General features: G+C 44.2%; 1 protein-coding gene across 4 annotated transcripts in view; it reads left to right on the plus strand.

Annotated features, from left to right (window-relative positions):
* The window catches only part of SCAPER (S-phase cyclin A associated protein in the ER), a 187,797-nt gene that overhangs the window by 16,484 nt on the left and 155,507 nt on the right, over window positions 1-15,806 (plus strand). For all 4 annotated transcript variants that reach the window (XM_079764048.1, XM_079764047.1, XM_079764046.1 and 1 more), the window contains exons 6-7: window positions 10,170-10,270; window positions 14,512-14,628. In XM_079764048.1, the coding sequence (XP_079620174.1) occupies window positions 10,170-10,270; window positions 14,512-14,628 (218 nt within the window). The remainder of the gene's footprint in view (window positions 1-10,169; window positions 10,271-14,511; window positions 14,629-15,806) is intronic.

Genomic DNA, 15,806 nt, shown 5'->3' on the forward strand with positions numbered 1-15,806 from the left:
ATCGGTGAGGCGTGTTCCTATTTTTAGATAACCTTGTGTTTGTAATAGGATATTAAACAGACACACAGCATGAGCTGTCTCCAAAAATTCACTACAAAGCCTGGCTCTTTAGTAAATACAAACTGTATACTATATTACTTTATCCTGAATAAAATTAATTTGAGAAAATCCAGAGTGATCAATCTTTGCAGACATATTACGAAGGTAGCTTCTTCTGTTTCTACAGTGAGCAGGGTTGCAGACCCTGGCATTGGTTACTGACCTCTGAAATATACGTCGGGTCAAAGGAAAGTTACGTGTTGAGACCGCAGCTGCCTTCCCTCTGAAATTGGAAACAACCAAAACAGGTTTTAGATTAGCTTAAAATCGTGATTCATCAGAAGCAGATGTTTAGAATGAACAGTAATTGAAATCATCCAAATGTGTGGTTTGATTGTCACCGTTAATATTGTCGCTATCAGCATATGAAATTTCTTCCATTTAAAAAAACATTTGGGGGCAAAATCATATCCACAGAGTTTGATGAGTCAGCATGTTGTGGTAGATAACACTATTGGACTTAATTCTGAGTTCTATTTTCTTATGTAAAATGAGTCTGTGGGCCTACAGAGTCTCTAGGTCAGCCCTAGAGATGAGTCACGTTAGCAGATGGTTTGCTTTTATGATGAAAAATAACAGAAGGGTGAGTGAAGAATTCAGATTTGTTTGTAAAGAGTGTACTTCCTCATGGAAGTGAGTTTGTCCGATTGTAAGTGTGTCCCTGTGCTGAGCAGAGGAAACTCCTGCCCTCTCCCTGATACTGCGTTGGAGAGGCTTGGCCATAGACCGTGTGGCTTTCATTTCTGGCTCTGCCCATGGTCTCCCCAAAGCTTGGTGAGAGCTTAGCAGTAACAGAAACTTGTTCAAGTTGCAGATTATAACAATGGAGGTTTTGACAAAGAGTAGAGAGCGGTGTGGTCTCTATTCTTTGTTCTGTGCCAAGATGCTCAGCGGCTTATACTGAGAAATAAAATGTGGGAGCTTCAAAGGATTTTCATACTCAACTCTACTATTCTCCCCATCCAGGACTTAGAGGCGGGGATAACAAATACACAACATAGCATTTGGTCAAAACATGTGCTGGGTATAGACTACCTAGAGGTTTTATTTTATTTTTTTAATTCTTTTATCCATTATCTCATTTGATTAGTACCTTTGTGAGATCCATAACCCGGGTTTTCCCTCATTCTGCAGGTGGAGTCAACCCCTGATTTGCAGAAGTATTGACAAGCTTCGTGTTGTTTGTGATTTTTGTGTTTTTGCAGTTAATAATGCCTGTATTATATGGTTCTCATGATGAGTATAACATGTTAGTAAAAAGCATGTTTTCAGTTTCAGCCAGGATTGTGGACTAGAGCCCACCTCTGTAATCAAGAGGCGAAATTTCTCACTTTTTCAGTTTGACGATGTGCCTGTTACGCCATCAGCCATTTCTGCATGACGGTTAGGTACTGACGTTCCAACAAATCCTGATTCACCATCAGCACAACGTTTCCCCTTCTCCCTTAGGAAGTGGACTAAGGGTGGGTGGGGGAGAGCGCAGGAGCCAGGTGGGAGCCGCCTCTCAGCTTGTCCTCACAAAGGTCTGAGGGGGGCTGCACTGCTTGTGAGGACCACTGTGAATGACGTTACTAACATTATTGACAGTGGTTTATGCTGCTTTCAGAAGATTTCCATGAACCACTATTCCATTAGTAGCTTTTTAAAAAGCCGGTCCTAAAAATCACGCTCTTTAAAGCTGGTTTCACTTCTGGTGAAGCTCTTTCTTTAATGACTGACTTCTCCTGGGATGCGTGTTTTCACCCCTTCGTCGCCCAGGGCTCCGCACCGCTCACTCCTGTAGCTGAATTGGAGGCTGTGTTGGTGCCTGGGCCCAGGGCCTGTGCGCTGGTATTCGGTGTCAGCAGGACAAAGGGATGGCGCCAAGCGTCCTGCACTGTGCGCCAGTAACGAGAATTAATTACCAACCAATCAAATCCGTTGCAGCCAATTGGTAAAGTAATTGGTAATTTTAGCTGTACATCTATACGTACTTATCTGCATGCCTATAACGTTACTTTGAGAGCCACTTTTGTTCGCTTTCAGCCCGCTGGACAGAGCGGCCTTCAGGGCTGCGGGGGGAAAGATGTGCATCGCTGACGGAGGCCGCTCCAGCTGCTTGTCTGGTTGTGTTCCCTTGTTCGTAGAACATGACTCGGATTACAGCTGCAGGGTTCCACTCTGATCACTTCTGATAACGTGGAGCTAAACATCCCCTAAAATAGGCTGTTTAAGCCACCAAATGTACTTTCTCTGTGCCAGCTGGTATCAGAGGTATGGCTGCTGCTATTCCTGTCCTGTAGAGGATTGTTTTTGCTTCTCCTCCTCCTCCTCCTCCTCCACTCCTTTTAAAAGTGAAATTCTGAAAACTTATGGAATAAATTACTCTGAATTTAATCTTTGCTCTGAGTGATTTAAGTTGAATGAATTCAGTTAACTAGTTTTAATTATATTAGTACAATTGAGAAAAGGAAGCCAACTAAATAAAAAATTTCCCCTTTTCCCGATTGTAGAAGACCATTACCAGTGATCTGTCACTAAGGATTACCTTTGAAAGGAGAGAAACAGTACTTCTTTGTTCAGAATGGTCTTTTAAAGTGACTAAAGTGAGGTTGGTGCTGTGTTTTGTTTGTGAGTAATTAGGTGTAGTTTATTGTTAGTGTTGGGCCTAATTTCCAAAGTGTAGCCAAAATTTTTAAGCATTTATATTTGAAAAGTGCTTTTGAGGTCTTTGAGTACCACTGATACTATAAAGTCAGTTTAAAACTTAGTTATGGAAAAGTAATGTTTTTATAGAACAAATTATAATTTTAAAAAATTAAATTTATTGGGGTAACATATTATATGCATTTCATGGTGTGCAGCTTTATAACACAACACCTGAACGTTCTATGGTGTGCTGGGCACCAGAATCCATCTCCTTCCTTCACCTTGTGTTTGACCCCCCTACTGTCTTCATTCTTCCAACCCGTTTCCCCTGGTAACCATCATTTTGTTGCTATTTCTTTTTTCTTTCTTTCTTTTTTTTAAATAAATCTTTATTGTTCAGATTATTACAATTGTTTCTCCTTCCCCCCCATATCTCCCCTCCTCCCAGTTCCCACCCTTCCCTCTGCCCTTACCTCCCCCCCGCCCCGCTATCCTTATCCATAGGTGTATGATATTGTCCAGTCTCTTCCCGTACCCCCCCACACAGACACCCCCTTCCCCTGAGAATTTTCAATCCACTCCCATTCTATGCCCCTGATTCTATTATGTTCATCAGTCTATTCTGTTCTTCAGATTTTTAATTCACTTGACTTTTAGATTCACTTGTTGATAGGTATGTATTTGTTGTTCATAATTTTTATCTTTACTTTTTTCTTCTTTTTCCTCCTTTTAAATAATACCTTTTAGCATTTCATGTAATACTGGTTTGGTGGTGATAAATTCTTTTAGCTTTTTCTTATCTGTGAAGCTCTTTATCTACCCTTCAATTCTGAATGATAACTTTGCTGGGTAGAGTAGTCTTGGTTGTAGGTTCTTGCTATTCATCACTTTGAATATTTCTTGCCACTCGCATCTGGCCTGCATGGTTTCTGTTGAGAAATCAGCTGATAATCGTATGGGTGCTCCCTTGTAGGTAACTAACTCTTTTTCTCTTGCTGCTTGTAAGATTCTCTCTTTGTCTTTTGCCCTTGGCATTTTAATTATGATGTGTCTTGGTGTGGTCCTCTTTGGATTCCTTTTGTTTGGGGTTCTGTGCGCTTCCTGGACTTGTAAGTCTATTTCTTTTACCAGGTGGGGGAAGTTTTCGGTCATTATTTCTTCAAATAGGTTTTCAGCGTCTTGCTCTCTCTCTTCTTCTGGCACCCCAAAAATTTGGATGCTGGTACGCTTGAAGTTGTCCCAAAGGCTTCTTACACTATCTTCTACTTTCTGAATTCTCTTCTCTTCTTGCTTTTCTGGAGGCGTGTCCTTTGCCTCTTTGTATTCCAAATCTTTGACTTGATTCTTACGTTCCTCTAGTCTGCTGCTGGGTCTCTGTATTATATTTTTTATTTCAGCCAGTGTATGTTTCATTTCTAGTTGGACCTTTTTCATATCCTCGAGGGTCTCATTAAATTTATCGGCCTTTTCCATGAAATTCTTGAAAAACCTTATAACCGTGGTTTTGAACTCTATGTCCAGTTGTTTGTTCTCCTCCATTTCTTTCGTTTGTGATCTGTTTCCTTGCCTCCTCATTTTCATTTTTGCTGCTTCCCTGAGTTGGTAGGGTAGCATTGTGTCCTATTGTGTCCTATTGGTTCAACGGGTCAGCCTCCCAGTTACCTGAGGTGGACGCTCTTGGTGCACCCCTTTGTGGACTGTGTGTACAGCCTTGTTGTAGTTAAGTCTTGATTGTTGTTGGTGTCACTGGGAGGAATTGTCCTCCAGGCCAATTGGCTGTGAGGACCCGCTGTGTCTATAAAGGAAGAGTTGCTGTGCAGGAGACATGTTTATGGGCCGGGACTTGTTGCAGTAGGGCTTTGGCGCTCACTGAGTCTGCCTCTTGAATGTGTCCCTTATGAGAGTGGTTGAAATCTGGTGTCGTCTCACACCGACCACTAGATGTCCTCATTTCTGGATCTCCAATGGGGTGCAGGTCAGCTACTGTCTGAGGCCACTCAGCAGGAGTTACAGCAAAAACTGCAGTTTTCTCCACTTTGCTTGAGTGGTTTTGGAGCAGTCTGACTGGAGCTGCAGTTTACTTGCTTAAGCTGCCTCAGGGCAGGCCGTTTATATGCAAAGGCTGCTGTTTGGAGCCTGGGCGGGTTTGTAGAATGTGCGGGGCGGGGTCTCAGGGCGTCACTAGGCTAGGGCGTGGCAAACAGCAATGGCTGCTAGTCTGCCTTTTCTGCCTTTTCCGTTTCCAAGTCCCTGCGTCCCACGCTCCAGCGTAGCAAACACTGATTGCTGGGCGCACCTCTGCAAGAAGTCACTCTCACTTTCCGACACGATGGCCGAGAGTCCAGCTTCTCCCCGTAGGTGTCTGGGTCCCCTGCGCGTCCCCAGAAACTGGATTTCAGAGTGATCGGGAGCTTATCTCCCTTCGGGTTGGAAAAAACGCCCTGCATCCCATCACCCGCCACCAGCCCGATTCACGCGCCTCCGTACCTCAGCTTTTCCGCGTTTGTTCTTTCTTTTTCCTTCTTAGTTGTAAATCTACCATTCAGCCAGCTTTCCCGTGGTTCTGGGTGGTAGACGCTTTGTCTTTTAGTTGTAGTTTTGAAATTGTTGTGCGCGGCGGCAGTTTAGTTGTTTAACTTTGCCGCCATCTTGGTTCCTTCTTCTTGTTGCTATTTCTTGTGTTGGTTGTTTTGTTGGTTTTGTTTGTTCTTTTGTTGCTTTTTGTTTTCTATCCCACAAATGAGTGGAATCATATGTTGTGTGTCCTTTTCCACGGGACTTACCTCATTGGGGGATATTTCATCTTCTTTGTGGCCGAGTAGTATTCTTTGTAGATATGTACTCCATCTTCTTCAGCCGTTCACCCACTGAGGCCACTTGGGTTGTTTCCATGTCTTGGCTTCTTAACACGAAAAAAAATTGATTCAGAAATGAGCAGAGGGCCCGGCCCGTGTGGCTCAGTGGTTGAGCGTCGACCCATGAACCAAGAGCTACCGATTCGATTCTGGGTTAGGGCACATGCCCAAGTTGCAGGCTCGATCCCCAGTAGGGGGCGTGCAGGAGGCAGCTGTCCGATGATATTTCTCTCTCATCCATGTTTCTATCTCTCTCACTCTAAAGATAAATAAAAACATATTTTAAAAAATGAGCAGAGGACCTGAATAGATACTTTTCCAAGGAAGACATGCAGATTGCTAATAGATATAAGAAAAAATTCTAGCTATAAGGGAAATGAAAATCAAAATTACAATGAGCCTGGCCACTGTTGCTCAGTGGTCAACCCATGAACCAAGAGGTAACTGGTTCAATTCCCGGTCTTCCTGGGTTGCAGGCTCGATCCCTAGTAAGGGGTGTGCAGGAGGCAGCTGATCCATGTTTCTCTCTCGTTGATGTTTCTATCTCCCATTCTTTCTAAAATGAATAAAAATGTGTTTAAAAAACAAAAACTACAATGAGATACCACCTCACACCTATTCAAATGGCTACTACCAGTTAGACAAATAACAAGTATTGGAAAGGATGTGGATGGAGAAAAGGGAACTTTTTAAAATATATATATATATATATTTTTTATTGATTTCTTACAGAGAGGAAGGGAGAGAGATAGTTAGAAACATCGATCAGCTGCCTCCTGCACACCCCACCGGGGATGTGCCCACAACCAAGGTGCATGCCCCTGACCGGAATCGAACCTGGGACCCTCCAGTCCGCAGGCCGACGCTCTATCCACTGAGCCAAACCGGTTTCGGCGAAAAGGGAACTCTTGTATACTGCTGGTGGGATGCAGCTTCCTTGGAAAACCAGTATGTATTGTGTACTACAGTGGAGCATACACCGCCCCTGTGACTCAGCAGTTTCACTCTTGGGCTTATCCCCAACAGGAATGCATACGCTGGTGTAGAGGACATCCACATAAATAACAGTATGTAGTTTATAATATCCAGAATGTGGAATCGTTAATTCAACAGTTGATTTCATAAATAAATATCCATTTAAAGAATACTGTTCAGTAGTGACCTTGGACACCGGCAATAAATGAATTGCAGGTACACTGTGAAATATGGATGAACCTAGTAAACAGATGTAAAAAAGAAGCCACAAAATAATACATACACTATGAGTTCATTCATATGGATTTTGAAATAAGGTAACATTGAACTGTTACAGATTAAAGCGGTGGTTACCTGGGAAAGACGGAGTTGTGATAGAGAGGAGATACCAGGGGACTTTTGGAGACTGCCATAGTTATGCTTTTGTCCTGGTTGCTTGGGTCTTGGCTTTGAAATGATTTATCTGTACGTTTGTGTTTTGTGTACTTTGTTTATTAACGTCACAATAAAGGGGGTTAAAAGAATGGCATTCTGGCTCAGATGGTGTGGCTCAGCGGTTGAGCATCAAACGGTGAACCAGGAGGTCACGGTTTGATTCCCAGTCAGGGCACATGCCTGTGTTATGGACTCAATCCCTGGTGGGGAGCATGCAGGAGGCAGCCCACTGATAATTCTCTGTCATCATTGATGTTTCTTTTCTTTAAAAAAATATATTTATTTTTTATTGGTTTCAGAGAGGAAAGGGGAGGGAGAGAGAGATAGAAATATCAATGATGAGAGAGAATCATGGATCGGCTGCCACCTGCACGCCCCACCCTCAGGATCAAGCCCACAACCCGGGCATGTGCCCTGACCGGGAATCGAACTGTGACCTCCTGGTTCAGAGGGTGCCGCTCAATCACTGAGCCACACTGGTCAGGCATCACTGATGTTTCTTTATCTCTCTCCCTTTCTTTCTCTTCCTCTGAAATCAATAAAAATTATATAAAAAAAAGAATGGTCATTCTGGAGGTCCATTCCTCTAGAGAGGAATATCAATACCATCTCTTGGTTTTTAGATTCTCAGCTTCACTAATTTCTTGCCACACAGTAATAGTGAAAATAAAACAAAAACCAAAAATCTAGATCAGTAGATTTTGTAGCTTCCTCAATAAGGAGCATAATGTAGAAATTATTAATTTTTTTAGGACTTTCTTTTTATTTATTTTTCTTTTTCTTTTTTAAATAAATCTTTATTGTTCAGATTATTATAGGTGTTCCTCTTCCCTCCCCCCCATAGCTCCCCTCCACCTGATTCCCCACCCCACCCCATGCCCTTACCCCCGCCACTGTCTTCATCCATAGGTGTAAGATTTTTGTCCAATCTCTTCCTGCACCCCTAAGACCCCCTTCCCCCTGATAATTGTCCGTCCACTCCCTTTCTATGTTCCTGATTCTATTACATTCACCAGTCCATTCTGTTATTCAGATTTTTTATTCACTTGATTTTTAGATTAACTTGTTGGTAGGTATGTATTTGATGTTTTTTTGTTGTTCATAATTTTTACCTTTATCTTTTTTTTCTTCTTCCTCTTCTTAAAGAATACCCTTCAGCATTTCATGTAATCCTGGTTTGGTGGTGATGAACTCCTTTAGCTTTTTCTTGTCTGTGAAGCTCTTAGTCTGACCTTCAATTCTGAATGATAGCTTTGCTGGGTAGAGTAATCTTGGTTGTTCATCACTTTGAATATTTCTTGCCACTCCCGTCTGGCCTGCATAGTTTCTGTTGAGAAGTCAGCTGACAATCGTATGGGTACTCCCTTGTAGGTAACTAACTGTTTTTCTCTTGCTGCTTTCAAGATTCTCTCTTTGTCTTTTGCTCTTGGCATTTTAATTATGATGTGTCTTGGTGTGGTCCTCTTTGGATTCCTCTTGTTTGGGGTTCTGTGCGCTTCCTGAACTTGTAAGTCTATTTCTTTCACCAGGTGGAGGAAGTTTCCTGTCATTATTTCTTCAAATAGGTTTTCAGTATCTTGCTCTCTCTCTTCTGGCACCCCAAAAATTCGGATATTGGTACGTTTAAAGCCATCCCAGAGGCTCCTTATGCTATCCTCACACTTTTGGATTCTTCTTTCTTTCTGCCTCTCTGGTTGGGTGTTTTTTGCTTCCTCATATTCCAGATCTTTGGTTTGACTCTTCGGGTACGGTGGTCTACAGTTGAGTGTCTGTATATTCTTTATTTCAGACAGTGTATGCATAATTTCTGACTGGTCCTTTTCCATTTTTTTGGTATTCTCATTAAGGTCTTTGAAGGTCTCTTCAAGTTTATCAGCGGTTTTTAGAAGATTCTTGAGTAACCTTATAAATGTGGTTCTGAACACTGTGTCGTCCATTAGTTTACTTTCTTCCATCTCTTCTATTCGTGACATACTTCGGTGTCTCTGCATTTTGGCTGCCTCCCTGTGTTGATGGAGTGGCTTTGTGTGGTCAGTGACCTATAGGGGCCGGTAGCTCAGCTTCCCCAATCACCCTAGGTGGTCGCTCTTGGTACACCCCTTTGTGGGCTGAGTGGAAAGTCTTGTTGTAGTTAAGCCTTGATTGCTGTTGGTACACTGGGAGGAATTGACCTCCAGGCCAATTGGCTGTGAGGACCTGCTGTGTCTATAATGGAAGCACTGCTGCGCTGGAGACACGCTTGTGGTACAGGGCTTGTTTGAGTGGGGCTTTGGTGCTCACTGAGTCCGCCTCCCGAATGTGTCACTTATGGATGTGAGGAGTTGAAATCTGGTGTCTCACACTGACCCCTAGGTACACTGGCTTCTGGGTCTCCAATGGGGTGCAGTTCGGCTGCTGTCTGAGGCCACCCTGCAGGAGCTACAGCGAGAACTGCCGTCCTCTCCTCCCTGCTTGGAGCTTGGAGGCTTTGGCGCTGTCTGTACCTGGTTGCAAGTTTACTAGTTTAAACTGCAATAGAGAAGGCCATTCATATGCAAAAGCCGCTGCTAGGAGCTTGGGTGTGTTTGTAGATTGTGCGGGGTGGAGTCTCAGGGCGTCACTAGGCTAGGGCGTGGCAAACAGCGATGGCTGGCAGTGAGCCGCCTCCAACCGCGTCCCCACAACCGCGTCCCTGCATCTCGTGCCCCGGCGCAGCCAACAATTCTACCTCCACGCAGCTCTGCTAGTAAGCCACCCTCACTCCGACCCAATGGCAGACAGCTCAGTCTCTCCCCAGAAACTGGATTTCAGAGAGATTGGGGGCTTGTCTCTTCGGATTGAAGAAAGCAACGCCCGCCTCCAGCTGGGCTCCGCCGCCAGCTCGTATCACCCGTGCGCTCACCTGTACCTCAGTTTTTCAGCGTTTGTGCCCTGATTGCGCCCGTCTCTTTCGGTCTAGTTGTAGAGGTTCCGCTCAGCCAGCTTTCCCATGGATCTGGGTGATAGACGTTCTGTCTTTTAGTTGTAGTTTTGGAAATTTTTGTGGACTGCAGCAGCCCAGATGTTTATCTACGCCGCCATCTTGGATCTCTCCGAAATTATTAATTTTTAAGACCTTCACTCTGAAGTGTGTTTTTTTTTTTAACTTTTTAGTGTAAGAATGGAATTTAATGCTTGTTTGTTTGTTTTTTCAATTAGGAGGTGCTGATGATGCTGGATAATTATGTGCGAGATTTCAAAGCATTGATTGACTGGATTCAACTACAGGAAAAGCTAGAGAAGACTGATGCTCAGAGCAGGTAATGAACTCTGGCCTTTATAATTGTGGCTGCCAGCATTTTTTAAAGCAGTCGTTGAAATTGGCAATGAACTTGACCTCAGCATTTCCCATGAAGTTGAGTAACACATATTTATTTGGTACCTACTGGTGCAAGCCCCATTTATCCAGTGCAGAACTTTAGCTGCTGGAATATGATACATTTACTACTCTCATGAGTTTGTAGTCTAAGGGAAGGGTAAAATAGAACATATTAATATGAAAAAACTAATCCAGCTATTCAGAAAAGGACAGGGTCATACCTCTTTTTGGGGATAGACTAGGAAAGGATCCATGGAGGCAGCAGAAGTGTCTAAAGGGTATGATGAATTTTAACAGGGGTCGGCCTTTCACACGAGGGGCGGAGGTAAGGCAGCCATGGAAGTGCCGAGCATCTCTGAAGGGAAAGAAATGTAGGGAAAGGGGTGGTATTTCTTCTTAATGTAGTAGACAGTAAGGAAAATGGATGATTTTTAATTGGGGAATAGAGAGAGACCAAAGCCGCCTTACACATGTTCATCTGGAGCCAGCACACACATCGGAATGCTCTGTGCCGGGCTCTGGGACTGCAGTGGTGAAGAAAACACTCAGTCCCTGCCCTCAAGAAATGTGTGGTGGGTGCGTTCACAGGAAAGAGGGATGTCAAGTACTTAGCAGTGTGCAAGGGGCATCAAAAAGAAGCACAGGGTGGGCTGGGAGCGTAAGAAAGGGCTCCCTCCCTCAGCGGTTTGTTGAGTCCAGGAAGGCTTCCCCAAGGAGGTCCTAGTTCAGTGAGACAGAGTGTCAAGTAGGACTTAACCTTGACAGAGAGAAGAGAAATCCATTGGAGGTGATGGTGTCCGTGACATCCAGGAGGTGGGAGAGTCGGGAATGGAGAGTTAGCAGGGCTGGAGTGAGGAGGGCACGGGGAAGCGGAGCGTAAGGTGAGCCTAGGCAGGTAGGCTGGAACCAGATTATGTAGGGTCTGTAGACATGATAAAACTGGACACTTTATTTTGAGCCATAAAAGGTTTTTATTAAGTGAAACCTGACCCCTTTTGGTCTGGGCAAGTCACATGCAGCCACAGTGATGCCTGTTACCCAGAGAAATAGGCCAGGCCGCCTCCCTCCTGGGATTTACCGCTGGCTCAGCCTCAGGGAGTGGAGCCCACCCGGAGAGCATGCCTCTTCTGTGGGGGAACCAAGAGAGAAGGGACCTCAAGAGACAGGTCCAGAAGGTTTGATTCCACAGGAAACCAAATTCAGGGAAACCATGATGTGTTGATCCTTTTAAAATTTTTGTTTTTCACAGTAAAAATTTTGAGTGTGTGTGTGCGTGTTTGTGTGCCTGCTTTTCCCACAGTTCCTGGGTGGGTCGGGCTGAGTTGTCTTTGTACCATGCAATCTTGCCCTTACTTCTAGTAACATGCGATGAGATCTGGTGTGTGTAAGGGGGTGCGTTTCTTCACTGGGTTGGATCAGGTTAAGAGATTATAATGCTGACTTGGGGTTGGTGGCTACATTGTCCTTGTGAAGATAAGCGTAGGGAAGCGGGTTCCAGGAAAATGGAATGGATGCACAGGGAGAAGGAGGGATGGCAGAAACCACGTGGTCTTGGAGAATTTGAAAGTGTTGGCTTCAAAGCCTGTCTCTTCCAGGTCTAATCTTCACAAGCCCTGGTTTTAGTTCCCCCTCCCCTCGGATGTCCTTGACCTTGTACAGTTTATATGCAACAAACCTTTCTTTTCTTTTTCTTTTCTTTTTTTACTGAACTTAATTGAGTTTCTATAATGTAACCACCAGTGCATATGAAGAGCTAATTATATTTTTGTTTCTTGCTTGCAAACTCCAGTCAACCAGTGGTGGCTGTGTTGAGGGTTATATTGAGAAAGATTCTGAGGCCAAGTTCAACCTTCACAGCTATCTCATGGTTCAAACACACACCTGGAGCATCTCTTCTTACCGCAACCAGTTAACATCATTTCTCCTCTTTGCCTCTCGAGGCAGCTCTCAGATATAGAGAGCCACCTTCAATACCCTGTAGATGGCATGATTCAGTTTACATTTATCAAATCATGCATCAGAATTAATTTCACCTAGACTTGAGACTTAAATATAAAAGCTGAAATTGTACTTATTTAGAGAAGAAAATATCTATATATATAAAAGGCTAATATGCAAAGTGTCCCCGTGGGAGTTCAACTGGGAGTTCTGTCACTCACTATGACATGCGCTGACCACCAGGGGGCGGTGCGGAATGTAGGAAGGCCTTGGCTGGCAGCCGGTAGCCGAGGAAGGGAGGCCCCAGCCAGCAGCCACTAGGGACCCTACCCATGCACAAATTTCATGCACTGGGCCTCTAGTCCTATATAATAAAAGGCTAATATGCAAATTATCCCCTCAACCTGGAGTTCGACTGGGAGTTTGAGCAGGGGGCGGGACTGGCCGGCCAACCACCCGTGGCCCCTACCTGGGCCAGCCCTGCCCCCGATCGCGCCCCCCCACCCCCCGCCCAATCGGGGGTGGGGCCGGCCTGCCAACTGCCCATGGCCCTTCCCCCTGGCCAGCCCGGCCTGATTGGGGCAGACTGGCTGGACCCCACCTGTGCACAAATTTGTGCACCAGGCCTCTAGTAGATAAATATTTACATATTCTTATTGTGGGTAAGGACTCTGTAAGACAAAGTAAGAAACCACAAAAGAAAATACTGATAGGCTTGATTTACTAGGAAGAAAAAATGTTATTATACATAAAAAATTAAAAGAGAAATAGGTACATCGTCTAACCCAAAGGATTTATTGCCATAATAGTAATAGTAGTAGTAGTAAATGATTTCAAAACAATTAGAAAATGTTACAAATCCCGTGGGAAAAAATGGGCAAAAGGTACCAACATGCAAATTCCAAAATAAAAAATGGTTGTTACAAAGTTCAGCCTAAGTAGTAATGATAATCATAAACAAAAGTTTGAAAAACAAACACAAATAGCAATATTTAAAACATTAAACAACCTTTACTGAAATTCCTGTAGGAAAAAGAAGTCATCACAAGACTGAAACTCTATCACAGGAGTCAGGAAACATTTCTTGTAAAGTGCCAGAGTACGTGTCGTGGACTTGGCTGGCAGTGCTGCCTTTTCCGAGGCCAAGGAAAGCGTTAAAAGGAGAGATCGGCTCTTGGCAGCTTCCCGGGAAATGGGCACTTACCATCTGGTGGACGTGTCATTGTTACAGCCTTTGTGAAAGTGATTTGGCAGTTAATTAGGTGCTTTAGACTTGATTTGGATCATCTTTTATCTGAATTTCTTGTTTTCTAACAATCCGTATTACTTTGCGAGAAAAAATCAAAATCACTAGATTGAGTGGAGAGTAAGAGGCACGGAGATTCTGGGGAGTTACGGAGGTGCTGAAGGCATCAGGTATAGAACACTTTGCTTGAGGAAAACTTTTTAGTGGAGATTGTGCAGCTGCTTGGTTGTGGGCCTGTGAGGAAGGAGGCGTTAGCTTTCTCAGCAAAGAGCAAAAGAGTGTTTGTGCTTCCACTCACATGGGTGACCAACAGGTAGAGAAAGGAGACGTCATGCTTCCCTGGGTATTCATTTACCCTCCACTGCATTTCCGTCTTGATCCCAGGACCACACACTTACTAGTAGTTCTCCAGGACAGAAGACAGAAGTAGCCTGAATCAGTACCATTGTACCACTTTTTTATAAAGAAGCAAGTTTTCTTTTCATTTTTTAAAATCCTCATCAGAAGATATGTTTTTATTAGAGAGAGAGAGAGAGAGACGGGAGGAGAGAGAGAAACATTGATCTGAGAGGAAAACATCGATTGCTGGCCTCCCACATGCGCCCTGAACAGAGATCTAACCCATAACCTTTTGGTGTATGGGATGACACTCCAACTAACTGAGCCACCCAACCAGAGCCATTCTACCACATGGTAAAACGCATTTTTAGCTGGGTGTGTGGAGGCTTGTAAAACATAACTGTTTCCTATATCTCATGTCTTTGTACCTCATGGCCTTTCTTATGTCAGGAGGGGTATTTGCTGTGCTAACATGGGTGCGAAGTCCTGACTGCATCACCTGTGATTGCGTCCTGCTAATACAGTCACTTCATGGTCAGCAGTGTTCCAGGGAGAAATTGTGACCTGATTATGTTTTCACCCACTAGTAACTTCTACAAAGTAGTAGGTTTTTCCTTTCTTTTCTCTGTTAATTTAATCTGTGTGTCTTGAATTGGCAGACCCACTTCATTAGCGTGGGAAGTAAAGAAGATGTCTCCGGGACGGCATGTGATTCCAAGTCCATCCACAGATAGAATAAGTGTAACATCAAATGCGCGAAGAAGCTTAAATTTTGGGTGAGATGAACTAAAAACAAAACTACTATGGCTTTCATTACAGTAAATTATTTTCTGTGGTTAACACACTGCAAGTATTATAAAACAGATATTCTGTTATAAAAATACCCATGTATATGGTTGTGTATCTGTTCAAAATTGTTGGAATAAAATGTTCTTTAAAAACCCAGGACAGCCAAAACCGGTTTGGCTCAGGGGATAGAGCGTCGGCCTGCGGACTGAAAGGTCCCAGGTTCGATTCCGGTCAAGGGCATGTACCTTGGTTGCAGGCACACCCCCGGTTGGGGGTGTGCAGGAGGCAGCTGATGGAAGTTTCTCTCTCATCGATGTTTCTAACTCTCTATCCCTCTCTCTTCCTCTCTGTAAAAAAATCAATAAAATATATTTAAAAAACAAAACAAAACCCAGGACAGTACAGTTTAACTTTAGGAAATATAACATTCAGAACTAATTAGGGAGAGAAAGCAAGATGGCGGCATAGGTAAACACCTAAACTGCTGCCTCGCACAACAATTTCAAAACTACAACTAAAAGACAAAACGTCTATCACCCAGAACCACGGGAAAGCTGGCTGAATGGAAGTTCTACAACTAGAAGGAAAGAGAAAAGAGCATCGAGATGTGCACAAGTGCTGAAAAGCTGAGTTACGGAGGCGCGCAAATTGGGATGGCAGTGGGAGACTGGGTGCGCTGCTTTTTTTCAACCCAAAGGGAGACAAGCTCCTGATTACTATGAAATCCAGTTTCTGGGGAGACGCTGGGGACCCAAACTCCTACGGGGAGAAGCTGGACTGTCGGCCATCGGGTCGGAAAGTGAGGGTGACTTTCTGGCAGAGGTGCGCCCAGCAATCATTGTTTAATGTGCTCGAGCGTGGGACGCGGGGACTTGGAAACGCAGAGACGGCTGACTGGCAGCCATCGCTGTTTGACACGCCCTAGCCTAGTGACTCCCTGAGACCCCGCCCCGCACAATCTACAAACCCACCCAAGCTCCACGCAGCGGCTTTTGTATATAAATGGCCTGCCCTATCACCGCTTAACCTAACAAACTGCAGCTCAGATCAGACACCTCCAAAACCTCGAAACCCCAAGCAAAAAGGAGAAAACTGTAGTTCTCGCTGTAGCTCCTGCTGGGTGGCCTCAGACAGTAGCTGACCTGCACCCCATTGGAGATCCAGA

Source organism: Cnephaeus nilssonii, assembly GCF_951640355.1.
Source record: "Cnephaeus nilssonii genome assembly, chromosome: 24".
Classification (NCBI taxonomy): domain Eukaryota; kingdom Metazoa; phylum Chordata; class Mammalia; order Chiroptera; family Vespertilionidae; genus Cnephaeus; species Cnephaeus nilssonii.